Raw genomic sequence first — 16,170 nt, 5'->3', positions numbered from 1 at the left:
TTCTTTAAATAGTGATGTCTTTTCCTGCTGTTGTGGTTGTCATAAAGTGGAGGAAAAATCCACTGCAGTCTTTGACTCCATAGAAAATATGGTTCACAAGCGTAGCTGTAGATAAAGAGACTTTGCCATAGGAACTTGAATTTGATTTGCTCTTTTCGTGAGTAGTAGAACTTAGCCTATGGTTTACTCTGATCCAACTCTTACACATTCTCTCTGTAAAGTCAGTTAAGTGTATAGAATTATTTTTTCATTTAAACAGCTCTGAAATTATAATTGATTTTAAAAAAGATTTTAGATGAGTTCTCCTTAGCTGCTTAATGCACAGACATAGCATGTGTTGTTGAATGTGACTTCCAGGGCTGAAACTCATTTTAAAAAAATGTTACCCTAGTCTTCCAGTCTTACTGCATATTAGTCTTTGATGCTCCATTGGGTTTTGTTTTACAGTGTGGTTTACACAAAACCATATGCAGTGTATTAACTGAACTGCTTGTAAGGGCTAAGATTTATCTTCAGATTGCTCATTTCATCTTTCTCAGTGTACGTAATGGGGATCAGAGAGGGACAGATAGGATTTCCATAGTGGCAACGGAAATTGATCATAGCACCCTAGTTACTTTGTTAATCGCGAGGGTTTTTTTTCTTTCTAGTTTTGATTCTTCTTTCAATTTTCAGCATGGGTATCATGTGAAGAAAGAGGTGGTCTGTGGCTTATCTCTGCCTTCAGAGTTAACTACTTGGCATACTGAAGGTTGGAATTTTTTCTTTTTGAATGCTTCTTTGACCTTATTGAGCCTGGAGAGTGTGGGGGAGGAACCCTTCAAACCCTGGTAACTCATTCAGAGTGGAATCATTTAAAGTGGTACTAATAAATAAGGCAGTCTACATGTTTCTGAATTTGAAGTTAACTAATATGTAAAAATATTATGTTGTTTTGGTTTTTTTTAACTTTGAAATGGATATCTGATAAGTGTTTCTATATTTAGTTTGTTGTTGTTTTCATTGTTTTGTCTACGGTATGTGGTTACACTACCTCTTAATTCTCAAAATGTTTCCTTTAAAATGCCTTGAGACATTTGGGCAGGAGACTGAGTGGTGGGTTTTTGGAAAAAGATCAGGGCTTTAGACTTCAATTGCACTTAATCTCTTAAATGGAACTTAATCTCTTATTACCAGAAACCCCTGAAATACAGACTTCTTATCAGCAAGCTGATGACTCTTGTTTCACTTCCTATGGAATTCACAGGCTCGTGTTAAGGTAATTTTACTTTAAATGAACTTCCATTTTTTTTCTGATCAGTATGACCTACCAAATACTTCTTGTTCTGTAATGAACATCTGGGAGAACCCCTTCAGAACAGGAGGGCCATGTAAACTAGGTTGGCATTTTAGTTATAAGGGAGGTATGACAAATAGGAGAGTTAACTGTGATCTTGTGCAGTAGATTTAGAAGCTTTTATTTCTCTTCCACAGAATTCCTTACATCAAAATGCATATAGTTACAACTGAAGGCCAGAGACGTGCTGTAGCAGACACAGACTTCATGTCATGTTGGCCTCCTGTTTAAAAGAAGGAAGGCTGGCAGTTTTAAAGGGACAGCAAGAAAGTGATGACCAAGTGCCAAGTACCAGCTGTCCTTATTCACCAGATTGAAGAAGAATTGGATAAAGAAGAAGATGAGATGATGATTTTCCTGTGCCGAGACCTTGCTCCTGACTTGGCTACTGCTGGCCTTAGAGAGCTTTTGCTGGCTTTGAATGAAAGGGATAAACTATCTCTTCTTGGTTTGTCTGAGCTGTTGTACAGAGTTAAGAGGTTTGATTTGCTGAGGAGGATCTTGAAGACTGAGAAGACAACAGTGGAAGCTAACCTTAGCAGGAATCCCAGACTTGTCCCTGATTACAGGTATCTATTTCAGAAATCTTCTGTATTTTCTTCAAAATACGTGTGTGTTTGTTTAATTTTTAACTTGTTTAATTTGTCTTGAGAGTGAAAGAAAAGCAGAAAAGAACATCATATAAGATGTTCTTATATGAACTTCTTAGTTCATATAGTGAAAAGATTGTCAAGTTTAATCCCTAAAATAAACCTTAATAACTTCTTGACGGTCAGGGCATTGGAAACATCTATCTTTGAAGAGTTTGTTTATCTTAATTTATGAAAACTGTGATGATTGTGTGGTTCTATTAGCAGATTAGCAGATAGAAATGCTCTTTATGGAAGTGTCATTAATTAGATATAGTGTCTTTTCTGGCTTGCTTTGGGCACATAGCCTCACCATAGCTTTTCTTGGGTGACCTGTCCCTTACTGCTCTCTTTTATTGAGCTTTAAGAAGCTTAAATTAAGAGAATAGAGTGATCTTCCCTGTGGGATTTCAGAAATGAATACATACAATCATAAGGAAGATTTTCCTGTGCTGACATCTCACTGAAATAAAAACCCTATCACTATTAGGTTAAAAGTCAAAGGTGTGTTATACTGTCTTGTATTCTTTCTCTTAATCTCTACTGAAATATTAAGGAGACTATTTCTCCAGCAGTCAGTCTGAAGTAATACTGGTGCTGACAAGCATGATGAGATATTTTGTAATTGGATATTGGAGCAGAATAGTTGTGTGTTGTTGTTTTTCAATGTTGTTGAACTGGGAATGTTATGTGAAGACTGGAATGTGGGGAAGATTGGGTAGTTGAACAAGGGTAGGATCTTGCTAAAAACCAGTCCTTTAGAAATGTCTCAATTTTATTTCAGAGTACTAATGGTGGAGATTAATGAGAATCTGGAAAAAGAAGAAGTGAGTTCTCTTGTTTTTCTACTCAGAGATTTTGCTCCTCGAATGAAAATGTCGAAAGATAAGGTAAAACCTTTTTTCTCATCTTTTCCTCTAGAGCAAAGAGATTAAAGTAAAAAGGGAGGTGGCTAGAAGGAGAAGAGGTTGTACCATAATGGATGGCAAGGCAGGAGTAGGGAGAAGTCAAGTGTGAAAGGAGAAGTGGTTTGTAGTTCATTATTTTGCTGATGTTCTTGTTTTTAATGCAAGAAAAGAAGCTAAAGAAATAGTTGGAGAGAACTCTGAATAGTTTCTGTAGTGAACAGGGTTACCATGAATCTCACAGGCAGAAGACACAAAGTAAAATCTCTCTTCAGTATTGCTGATCTGAAAATACATATCTGCAGGATCTCAAACCATTGATAGTATTAAACATGCCTTGATGTACAAGATCACTTTTTATGTTTGTGTTCTTCCATTTACAAAAGCATAGGGTTTTCTTAATAATGTCATTCTTTGTATATTTGCATTCTGAATATTTGTTCCAAGTGCCAAAGAAAGTGAGGATTCAAAAAGCTTGGCCACTGTGTGCACAGAACACTGAAGGCTTCTGAATTTTTAATTTTAACCAAGGGAGGGGAGAGATCCTGCAAATTTCCTAAAGCTTTTCTTATCTACTGCTTTATGGCATATGAAGTGATATTTCATGTGGCTGGCTATGTAGTAACAACGAAATGCAAGGCTGTTTCCTCAAAACCTTTGAATTGTTTCTAAGTCTATTACATCCTAATAATAATAATAATGCTAAGAACTCTAATATTTTCCAGGTAATCTCCTCTTAGCGTGTCAGCAATAACATGCCTAGTTCCTGAAAATTCAACCTGTACCACCTGAACATACTATTTTGAGTCTATTTTTTAGCAATAAAGAACAAATGACTGATATGTATTAGGACTTGAGAGAACAGCATGAAGCTGTGTTGATGAAAGTTCAGGCTACATGTTAGGAGAAAGTTGTTCACTGGAATGTGGATGGGCACTGGAACACGCTCCCCAGAGCAGTGGTCACGGCACCAGCTGCCAGAGTTCATGAAGTATTTGGACAACGCTGTCAGAAATATGGTTTGGGTTTTTTTGAGTGGTTTTGTGTGGAGACAGAAATTGGACTCAGGAACCAAGGATATTCTATGGTAACAATTTGGTTTTCTGTTGCTGTTACAGAGTTTTCTACGTCTAGTTATTGAACTGGAGAAACTGAATTTGGTGGCTCCAAATCAACTGGATTTGATAGAAAACTGTTTCCGAAATATTCACAGGATAGACCTAATTAAGAAGATTGAGAAGTATAAGCAAGAAGGTAAAATACTTTTGCACTGCTTAGTTTTGATAATAAGGGTTAGATGCAGTCTTACTAAAGACAAAGTTACAAGTCAGACTGTTTGCATGCTCCAAGGAATTGGTCTGTTCAAGCAGGTCCTGTATCATAGTATATTTCTCTGTGTGTTTCTGTTCAATTTTCAGCTTTCATGTCCTCCGTTCATTCTCAGCCTGTATATGTAAATGCCCTTCAGGCATCTCTCCCTAATCTCAGTCTGATTGATCCTCCTTACAATTCAGGGGTAAGTATATAGTAACTCAAACAGATCCTTTGTATCTAAACATTACAAGAAAGAGGATTCATCTTTGCAACACCTGAGGAGTGAGAAATGGCTAGTAACAAGAATACTGTTTGGGTTACATTTATTGTTTCTGTTATGTACTATGTCTAAGGCCCAATAGAAATTTTGACTGTCAGGTTGCCGTTCAGTAACTCCTGTGATTTATATATAATATATATTATATATATATATTTATTTATATAATATATAAAATATATATATTTTTTTCTTATTAATGAAGAATACAAAATCCTTTCTCTTAAAAGTTTTTTTTCTACTACTCTGGGGAGTGGAAGGTTTTGTTTTGAGTGTTTTTTGTGAAACACAATTGTCTTATTATATTTGTGGACTTTGCAGAACACGGGGATAATAGCTTTTAAACTTTAGAAGCAAAAAGTTGTGGCTTGCTTCAGCTGTTTTCTTTGCTTGTGTTTATTTTAATCTGATTTTAACCAAAGTCTCTCAATATGTCAAAAGTCACCCACTCAGTTACTTTCAGTCAAACCCTATTGTGTGCAACATTGTTTATGTTTGACTTAGGTCTGATGTTGTAATAATACTGACCTTTCTTGAAATCTTTAATCTTGCATAGAGATGTTTTCTGATATGTTTTTAATAAACATCAAGCTTACATAAGAACACCATTGATCCAATTAGCTCTTACGAACAAAGCAACAGGTTTGTTTTCCAAACTACTAATGGGGAAGAATTTGTACTGACTTTCATATTGTAATGATTTTGTTTTAACTTCCTTTTGAATTTTATGAAAGTTTCTACTTACCTTTATATAGGTAACAAAAGGTAACAAAAGTCCCTTTAGAGGGACTTTTACTACCATAGGAAATAAGCTTTCCTTTGTTGTTCTTGGAAAACTGATTATTTTTGGGGGGGGGAAGAATTTTTCTCCCTTTTTTTTTTTTAATTATTTATTTAAAATTCTAAGTTGGATAAGTTTGAATCCAAAAGATGTAATCCTTTTGTTAAGGAAAAGAAATATTATCACATGGTATTTTGAAAGCATGATTACTAACATTGAAAAAGAAAGGGAAAATAGACTTTTCTTCGTTTTAGTTTCAGAATGTGAACAAAGAAAAATCACAAAATGGAGAATTATTTCAAGGTAAGAAAATTTTTTCTATTATTTGCTGTCTAAAGATTAGCTGGTTTAGAGCCGTACAATGAATTTCATTTACTGAAAGAACAATTTTTTGATGGCTGTGTTTATGGCTAAGATGGTTAATGTCACCAGGAGCAGAGAGTATTTGGTTCCTCTGAAAACTGAGCCTTATCTTATTATTTGTTTTGCTTGTATTGCCAGATCTTAAAACTTTCTTGGAATTGCTGGTGCCTTCCACTTAAACAACTTTTAAATAGAATAAATATTAATAAAATAGTGGAAGAGGTTGACTATCCAGTTCTGGAGAGCAGTGTAGTGCATCTGTTCCCATTAGGTCTTGACTAGGAAGTTTTTGCATCAATTTAATTGTGGATCCTCCACCAGGCCATCTAGGAAGTTTTCCAATGAGTACTGTGTGTGCTGTATTCTTTTTGGGAACTCACAATACCTCTCAAATACGATGGTTTTAAAGAGACTAGTTGACTGAATTCTCTCAAAGTAGGGGAGAGATTGTTTTTATTTCTTATTGTTGTGCTGTTTTCCTTTTCTAGTCATAAGTAATGTAGAGTGCAATCCAAATAACATTTTAGTGTGAGCATTTTTGTTATTTTCTACTTCAGTAATATACATAGGAAGTAGGAGGACTAGGTGAGAGAGAACTTGACCAAACTGTATAGGTTCTTTTTTATCTCTGTTGCTGTCAAAGAAATAGCTACCAATACCTACACACTGAGATTGCTTCTGTATGTTTTAACCACAGAAGAACCAGTCCACATGTCTATTCAAGAATCAGGACCAGCATCACATAAGGTAAGTGCTTTAGCACTTATGATGCATGTATGCAAGTTTAAAAAAAAAAAAAGAAAGAAAAAAAAAAGAAAACCCAACACAGTAGATATTTGCCTTAGTTTTCCTTAGGTGTTTTTTAACATTTTCTTTAACTACATGCAACAAGAACGTTCATAGCTTCATCAGCAATAAATAGATTCTGTAAATTGCTCTATGTAGTTTTAATGTAAATTAAATGTATAGGGAATTGCCTATAGCAAGCTGATCCTTAGCTTATTAAAGGAGAAAGGGATTGTGCAAAGTCATTGCAGATAATTGAATGAAGAGGCTTTACACTGTTGTACTAAATGAGGAAATGAATGTTGTCCTGATAAGCAGTGTCTACTGCATCCCTACAAATCACAGAAGTTGTCTACTTATGTTATGTTGACAGTGTGAAACTTAAAGTTCCCAATATCATGTTAGCAGTAACACTTCAGGAATTTAATATAGGATCATTGCACTCATAGGTCAGGTCTTTCAAAAGCTCCTCTACCCCATTTCAAACTTCCTTCTCCCATTCCTGGTCCGGTCTTAGGTTATGGATCGTTAATGTAATAAGATAGAATAACAGAATATGAAAGTTAAGGCCATACAGGAAATAAGGAAAAAAAAAATCATGGATCCATGTCTCCTGAAGTTTTGTTACATAGGTAAAAACATTGAATTCCAGGAGATATGCTTCTACTGGTTACTCAATGGAAAAGCAACAGAATATGATTGAAAGGCCTAAAGTGATTAAATTAGACAAAAGAATCAAGTCTATAAGATAAGAGAATGACATAACAATTTGGTATTTATTTTTCACTTTCCTCAGGTGTACAGAATGCAAAGTCAGCCTTTAGGAGTATGCCTGATTATAGACTGTATTGGTAATGACGCAGGTAAGTCTCTGGAAATTGAAGTTCCTTTTCTTATTTTTTTCAGGTAATTAGAACATAAAGAATATGATGCATATTTTCCAACAAACTAGAGTCATGTTGTCTTAGTCAGCTTTTCTGTCAATTACAGTTAGTCATCTAAAGAAAGAAGTTGGGAGGCCCAACCTGAGACTCTTTGAGTGAAGGAACTTAAAAAGGGATCGGCTGATGTGAGGGGGAAGAAAATTACATCCAGAGAGACCAACAGAGTACTTATGCTACAGCTGCACAGTAGGTTATTGGCAAAGATGGTAAAGAAAACATCTGCCACCATTCCATAAAAATGAGCCTGTTGCAGACTGGAAGTGTAATTAAAAAAAAAAAGACACCACTGATTTTGAATAGTTGAAAGCAAATGGTCCTTTGTTAATAACACTTCCAGTCCAAGTTGCATGTTACTCAGTTTAACTGAAAATCATAATAAAAGTAAAAAATACATCTAGAATTCAAAGTAACCAGTACTGTGGTTAAAATGTGCCTTTTTCTAATCTCCTCATCAAAAATAAGAATCTTTACATAAGCAAAAAAACAAACCCACAAAAAAAAAATCCCACCCTTCCTACCACCCCCCAAAAAAATCATTGGAACACATGAAGCTAAAATTAAAATAGAATGCTTGCAGCCAATTTTTATTAGACTAGGAGATATAGGAGAAGATCAGTGAGATATCTTTTTTTCTTTCTTATAAGGACCATTAGCAGGCAGGTCAACTATGATTATTGATGCAATTAGTGAAGAGAAGTGGATGCAATGCACAGACACAGAAAGTAAAATCTTACTGTCTACTTGATAATATTTTAGGTAAATGATATAAAACAATACAGTTTGCCACTTGGGTACAAGAAACTAAAACTTATTCAGGATCCTGCCAGTTGTGAATGAAGGACAAGGGAAAACACTGAACTCACATGCAACTGGAAAACATCCTTTAGAATCTGTTTTGCTGGGATAGGCAGAAAGTTTATGAACTACTTTTGTAGCAAAATTAAATAAATTAAATTTTTAAAAAGCCCCTAAGAATGCTATTACTGTGTATAGAAACTAAGTTCTTCAATCTAATGTACGTCATTTCTGCTCTTAAAAAGCATTACGCCAGCTTTGCCCCAAGAAAACAAAGCCTGCCAAGATGTGAAGGACAGGGTCAGGGCTTTTGAGACTTTAAATAAACAAATAAGTAAATCCTGCTCTGTGGGGAGGCCTACTTCTTCATTTCTCCTTTCTTCTCTCTTTTATGGTGGCTTTAATGAGCAAACAAACTTTTTGATGCAAGGAACTTATTCATCTGGAAGGCACATATGCTTCAGAGAACCGGTAATAAAGAAGGAACTACTATGTCAGTTCACAGTCAGAGGCGCATAAATTTAGATCTAAATTTAGATCATCATTTGAAGGCACAGATCTTTTTTCCTGGCAATGTAGACCCCCTTGATATGGTAATTACAATGAAATACAAATATATGCACAAAATTTATGATTGCTGTTCTTGTGCTCATGTATGCAATTCAGTATTTGCACAAGAACAGGAAATATAAATATGAATAAGAAAATTCTGCTGATTTGAAAGAATTAAGATGGATTACGTTTTCAGCAGATTTACCTGCAAATCATGGATTTTCTGCTGTTGTGCCAAAATTACCCAAAGCAAGTGTTAGTGTGTCTCTGTCTCCATTCATCTGTATAGCACACAGAAGGAATTAAACCATGTTTTTGTCTCAGATTTCTAAAGTTACCAGCATTAAAACAAGCATTTTAACATGATAGAAAGCAAGACTTACACTAATGTAGATTACTATTTAGGAGAGGTGCAGGGCATATGACATTATTTCAGGGAGTGTTTTAGAAATGTGTTGACTACTTGAGAGTTCTCATGCCGCACTACTTCTGAAGTCTGAAGATACCAAAGAGAGAGAAAAAGATAAGGAGGAAGTTAGGAATTACATCTGTGGCACGCATTTGAGTCTGCATCTATCCCAAGATTTAATATGAGGAAGCTGAACCAATGATAAATGCTGTAAGATCAAGTATCACAATGACTAAAAATGCTTGGTACAAACAATGTGAATTCATCAGATGCTGATAAAGTTCAAACTGAAGTTGCTTTTGTTGTTATTCAAGCAGTCATTGGCTGCTCTTGACTTTTTCATTTCCATTTGGAAGTCAGGTTTTATCCTTGTGTTGTAAACAGAGGAAGAGAGGGGTAATTTTTTATGTAGAAAAGGAAACTCCTTAAAAGTCACTGGTGATTTGTTGGGAAATGATTGCTGGTCTAGGTTGCTGTGTGTAATCTCTTGTTTTATCTTGCCTCAAAGTGAAAATGCTGTATCTCAAACTTGCCATGTGTAAGTTCTGATTCATTTTTAAGCAACAGTATCAGCTCCAACAGTTTGAGTTTATTATTTTTAATCATGAAACTTAGTGTGTGTGTATGGTCTAGGGTGCTACCAAGTTTTGTATCTTTGTCTACATACACGCTAGTGAGATGAAGATATTATAAGAGCTTTTCTGTTGCTGTAACTGTCATTTTGCATATGCACTACTGCCCTCTAATGGTGCTTCATCAAGTATATAACTTCTGAATGGTACTGATTTACTCCTGCGTAAAAATACCTTTTGAATTGATCATGTCTTTCACCTTGAATTTTCAGAGCATATTTTATTGTCTAAAATAAAAGATATTTTCCTTTCTACTTACAAACAAGCAAGTCTAGAATATTTGAAATATTGTACCAAATTTAATCAAATGAAGTGGGCTGAAACAGAACCCCATACATAGCTCCTGTTCATCACCTCGCTATAGTGCAGAGTGTATTTCTACTCTGTGTTTTGTTGATTAAATTTATTAAATCTGTTTTCACTATGCGCTTTTTGAGGGGAATAGTGTGCTCGTGCAGCTCCTGCTTTGCTGCTGGTTACCTCTGAAATCAGCTTTTGCTAATTAGCCTTTGCTAATTAGGGATTGTTAAACTTCTGAAGTCAGGGGTCAGCCTAGCTTCTTGGGTCTGTGAGGCATTTTATATTGAAGTGATACTTGGTATGTTCTGTCACAGTTATCACATACTGCATGTGGGCAATGTATATATGATTTCTACTAAGGGTACAATGCTACAGTTATATTTTGTAGTCTTCTGGTTCTCTGTATACTTAAATACATTTGAACTTAACCAACATGGATCTGGTTTCACTTCTATATTAATAAGCATCCCAAGTTTTTCAGAACATAGCACACTTTCCTGCAGCAAAAGTTAACATGGGTAACATAGGCTGTCTACAGTTTAAATTTTTAGGATATTGTTTAGCATTTTATTTCTGAAAATGCCATTTTGTTGTCTGGCTTGTCACAGTTCTTCACCTGGAGCTTATCACTTTTAAGTCCATTTTGGATAATAGTAAGCATAAATGACTGCAGTAGATTCATTTTTAACTACTGAAAGCAAATCTCTGTTGAATTATGTACTTCTCTAATAAACATTCAGAGTAATTTTGAAAAGTTAAACAGTTGAAACAGACTTCCCTTGCTATCCAGCACGTTCCGTTTCATATCAAGAATCTTCTCTGTGAAGCATTTTTTAATTTCCTCTTGCCTGGTATTTTAAGTCCTATAAACTTGGAATACTGGTTCTAAATAAAAGCACACTGAAATCTGTGGAATTAGGAAAAAATTGCATGCTACAAAATAATGCCTTTGTCAGGAAGTGTGCAAATCATGTTGAAAGACAGTATACACATAGGATGTATGTCATGTACTGTTTGATCAACACCAAGTACTCTTTTTTTTTTTTTTAAGTACTGTGATGAAATAAACACCCTACTTCTTGTAATGAAATATTATAAATTCTGTAACCCTTAAAGACAGACTGAGTCTTGAGGTACTGTGACTTAATTACATCTTTCTTTTTTCAGATGTGTTGGAAGAGACTTTCAGAGGCTTAGACTATGATGTTCGTTGTCACAAGCACTTAGATATGATCACCATGAATGAAACATTGCTTGAAGTTGCAAGGTTGAAGATGCACAGGAGTTGTGACAGCTTCATATGCATATTAGTCAGCCGTGGAAATGCTCAGAGCATCTTCTGTACAGACCCCATCTCCACTGGATTCCCTTTGGAGCAAATAAAGAAGTACTTTATGGCAGATTCATGTCCTGAGCTCCGAGGAAAACCAAAGCTCTTCTTTATTCAGAGTTACATTGTGCCAGAAGATGAACAAGAATTTACTAGTCTGGAAATAGATGGAAATGGAAATAAGAAAATTATCTCTAATGCAAAAATGCCCTTGAAAGACACTATTCCCCAAGTAGCAGATGTTTTTTGGAGTCAGTGCAAGGTGGATGTGTCTATACTAGAAAAATCTTCAATACCGTCCTCGTATTATCTTCGTTGTCTGGCTGAGCTACTCCGCAATCCTCATAAAAGGTGAATAAAAATCAGGAAAAAGGAATCTTTTTTTTCTAGGACAGCTTACAGTCTTTGAGAAAGAGTTCTGCTAGATTTCATCCTTTCTCATTCTGAGAAGTGCCTTCATGCTATGTCATAAGTTAAAGTACAAGTGTACGTCGTCCTGGAAGAATGTCACAGGAACGCAGTCTAGAGTGAGAATGAAGCTTCAGATTCTAGAGGGTAAAATAAGTGTGTTATGGCACTGGGAATTGTAGACTAAAAAGGGAAGAATATAAAAAGGGAAGAAACTGATATACATTAATATCAGTGCTATGGAGTTGAGGGCTTTAGGCAGGATTTGAGAGTGTTCTTCTCCAGCTTATGAAGTGCACACCTGGCTTCATGTCAAATTGAAGATTGCCTCTTAAATTATTAAGAATGACCTTGCTTGCAAATAAAATGCTAGCGTCTGAGATAAGTCGGGGGGAAAAAAAGGCAATTGAGAGGGAAGGATTTCATTCTTCATTTAGGCATAATTCACCCAGACTTCAGGAAGCCATGAGTTTTTCCAACTTACGATGTTGAATGAAAACTATCAAAGACGTTTGTCTATCCAAAGAGATTATCAAAAGAGATCTGAGCAAAAAATATGCTTGCATATATAAATTTACCAACAAAGATTTTCATTGCACAGCTGATCTACGAGAGCTAGCAAGCATTTTTCAGTGGACTTGTGGGTTAATATTTAGTACTTTTCACAAACCCTGAGATCTTGTAAAGAAAGCACAGATCATTTCGTTAAAATCAGTATCACAACAGTGATTTGGGATGTAATGAATTTATCTACAGAATGCATATTCAGCTTTGGGTTTTAAAGGCATAACTTCTGCAATAATGGCTGAAATTTGAAACTTTCTCCTCGCTGAGCCTATAGTTATTTTCCATCTGTGGATTGTTAAATAGTGTCTTGCTTCTTTGTCTAATAAAAAGCTTTTACTTCTGTTGCTGCAGGAAACTCTCTATATTAGATATCCATACGGAACTGAACAGAAGAGTCTATGAATGGAATAAGACAACTGACCCAAACCAGCAATACTCACTTCTGCTCCAGCACACACTGAGGAAAACACTTTTTCTTTCTCCCAGTTAACTGCTATTGGAAAGGACATGTCTGACGTAGCTGAGGAATGCTTCCTCTGGCTCAGTTGCAACCACACTTTTACTTAGACTTTATTACTGCACATGTGCCTATTGCTTCCAAACCCAGGTATTTAGAAGCATTTTAGGGTGTTTAGGCACTATAGATTTTAATATGAAAGACTGAAAGCCTGGATGGTAACAGCGGCTGTTGTATAGAACGGCAGCAGATCTTACAAGCAAGTGCAACAGGTAAACAGTGGGGAAAGAATTCTAAACTGTATGGTTGTTGGATTTTCCAGGGTTCTGTGTTTTTGTTGTTTGGTTGTTTGTATTTTAGTGATCTTGATGTAAGTGCACTGAACTAGGCTTTTCTTTTGTTGCTTAAAAAAAAGACAAGCCAGCACAAATCATTGAAATCTAATGTGCAAACCATTGAAATTCACTAAGTAATTTCTTATCACTTAAAACATGTCAGGAGAAATGCTTACTCAGCATACCTCCACAGAATTAAACAAAACAGAAGTAAGAGAGGGATGGTCTTTTTAAATAATTTTGATTCCATTTGCTTTGTATATTAGAAGTTCTAATTCACACAGAACTCTGTACTGTCAGTACTATCCATAGCACACAACGATTGTATGCTAATAAATCAGAGAGTCTGACATGTTTTGTGCTGTGTTCACCACTGATGCAAAAATGACTCTACGTGTAGCAGGGCTTTGTAATAGTCTGTGCAGATTAGAAAAATAAATAGTGGGAATTTGGCAGGTGTTCCAGGGATGCTGAAATGCAATTCACTGTGTGGTACCAGGCAAAGTATAAGTATACTGTTTAACACATTTAAACCAAAATGTAGCAACCACTGCTTCTTAAGACTAAATAAAATTATTCCAACACCCTCCCACACATACCTCTTTTGATTATGGAAAAAGTTTATCAGTTTATTAACTGATTTTGTTTTGTTTTTTAAGTTGCTCTAATCTGTCAAGAAAAGGCAGTAGTGAAAGTTGTAGCTTTTTTTCCCCCTCCACTAGAACATATGCCTGACACAAAAAGTTCAGCTGATCTGCTTGTTATGTAACAGTATAACCTGGATGATTTATATTGAAATTTAATGAGTTTATAGCATTCTCTTCCCTCTTTATATAGTCTACTTGCAAACTTTTAATACTACTGTAGTTTCCTGATGAGGAAAAAATGCCTTTTCATTCCTCAGTATTATGTTGTACTTCTAGTTGTTGGATTTACATCATTTTTGATAACCCCATGTTTTATTTTTTCTTTTAAAACAATCTTTTTATATATTAATTCAGATAAATAGCAAATGAGTTTTCAAGTGGCTTCTATAATTTTAAGTAAAGTCACATTTATCTGGTATAGTAGATGTCTAACTCCATTAAGCTCACAGAAGTCCTTCCTTGTTACGTGGTATAGGTCCAGTTTCTTCCTGGCTTGAGAGCTTCCTAAACTGCTGATTGAGGAGAAACCCACTGAGCAGGTTTTACCTTACAATCTTTCTTTAGCCATCTATATATGATGTTAAGATCACAATATCCATTTATTTATATTAATATACAATTTTGTATGATATATACAAAGTACATTTTATATCATTAACTGAAGTCTTCAATTATGTCTTTGTAATTTTGTAAATTTTAAAAATTTGTTTTTGTATCTTTTTTTGTGTTGATTGTAGAAAGTGAAATGCATAATTGTGATGAAGAATGTTTGCACAAATTAGAAAAATATTTTGCTATATTACAGACCTATATATAACATACTTTTATCTTTTCACTTAATAAGGTAGTTTCCCTTTAAAAAAGAACATGAAAACTTTTTAATAGCTTTGAATTGAAAAACCTGACTCCTAATTGTATCTTAAATTAGGGATAAGTGTATTGTCTGTGCTACTGTAATTTTTTGTAGGTAGAGGTATAGGAAGACAAAGATAGTAACAACTTGTTCTCTGTAAGCATTAATGTAGAAAATACTAAATCAAATTTCATTATGTTATAGGTCTGGAAATAAATGCATTTATACTTTTGAGTGGGAAGGTCAATTCTTCCTTTCAGTTTCTACTTTATAAGAAAGGGCCTGTTAAACTGGCTCTTTTCATACACTAATTCCATATTGCTTCTGTCTTTAATGATAGCTAATGTCTTTAAAAATATGGTCTGATGTATTTCACACACAAAAGTAGAAAACTTAAGAGTTTTGCATCAACAGAAGGGTCTATATTGTATGTGATGGTTAATAAAAATAGCCTTCACTTTTAACTCTGAATATTTCATAACTGACTAGCTTACAATAAAATATAGCACAAGTGTAATTTTGAAATTCCACCTTGCTCATGTTCTTTCCATAGCGTGAGAGGATTATAAAATGACAAATTTGGAGTCTTACTAGTTCCTATTGTGACTGGTAAGGGAAGCAAATGATGTGGCAAAAAAATATAGACTCTTCTGTGGCTGTGTAAATCAGGTTTGATTCCTAATTGTCATATATAAGTATGTGATATTAATAAATGTTATTCCCTTCACAAATTAACTTCATTATTCTTCCATTTTCCTTACTAGCTTTTACATGTGATGAGTACTTCTGCTGCCATATAGACACCAAATGCAGGGAAAATGGAACCAAGAGAGGGCAGAGAGGAGGGAAAGAAATAGTGACAATTCAAGCAGAAATGAAAAGGGAAGTGGTAGGTATAACCAAGGGAAGAACACGTAAGGAAAAGAAGATATGGAGATGTACAACAGCAGTATTGGAAGGAGAAAAGATAGGAAGTAAGAAGAACAGTGGATATTATTAAAAGATCTGAAAACTTTTTTTTTAGTCCAACTTTTTAGTAAAATGTTAGTAATAGGATATATTCTGTTTCTTACGAGTTTATGACATGGGTTTGTGTTGAAGGTTGAGGTGTATTCTCTGATGTAGTGTAGTCCATATCCCCTTTCTTAAGAAATAAAGGAAGAAGCACTGTTTTGAAAACAGTGGAGATGCCTGTAAATAACCCTTGTAATAAAGAAAGGAAAGGAATTGCTTTGTGTTTGGCTGCTTAGATCAGAATTGATCACAGTCCTCTAATGACCAAGGCATTTAGGGGACGTGTCCTGTGTCATGCAGCATTCATGGGCATCAGATACTGGATTTATACTCTGAAGTCTTGACCCTCAGCAGATTCTTAACCCACACTAGTACACATTCCATATTCATTCATCTAAGTAGCATTTATTGCCTTTGCTTTTCCTTCAAGAGTGAGTAATTGATTTCCTGGACTAATGTGCAGGAATTTTGCGGTGGCAGAAGTTGTCTATAACCTCTCCAGTAGATTTTTGTGCCCCTCCATATATGTGGTAGGG

At 35.1% G+C, this 16,170-nt stretch overlaps 1 protein-coding gene across 1 annotated transcript; it reads left to right on the top strand.

Moving 5' to 3' along the window:
• Positions 1 to 1,176: 1,176 nt before the first annotated feature.
• On the top strand, positions 1,177 to 15,355 carry CFLAR (CASP8 and FADD like apoptosis regulator). The gene is made up of 10 exons (XM_090144245.1): positions 1,177 to 1,258; positions 1,474 to 1,905; positions 2,750 to 2,855; positions 3,989 to 4,124; positions 4,289 to 4,386; positions 5,497 to 5,545; positions 6,303 to 6,352; positions 7,188 to 7,254; positions 11,191 to 11,704; positions 12,680 to 15,355. The coding sequence occupies exons 2-10, from the start codon at positions 1,610 to 1,612 to the stop codon at positions 12,816 to 12,818; spliced, it is 1,455 nt and encodes a 484-aa protein (XP_090000371.1). The 5' UTR covers positions 1,177 to 1,258; positions 1,474 to 1,609; the 3' UTR covers positions 12,819 to 15,355.
• Positions 15,356 to 16,170: the final 815 nt, after the last annotated feature.

This window comes from Phasianus colchicus, chromosome 7 (genome assembly GCF_987193195.1).
Source record: "Phasianus colchicus chromosome 7, bPhaCol1.hap1.1, whole genome shotgun sequence".
Classification (NCBI taxonomy): domain Eukaryota; kingdom Metazoa; phylum Chordata; class Aves; order Galliformes; family Phasianidae; genus Phasianus; species Phasianus colchicus.
The sequence above is the reverse complement of the archived record's forward strand: the minus strand, read 5'-3'. Positions and strand labels throughout refer to the sequence as shown.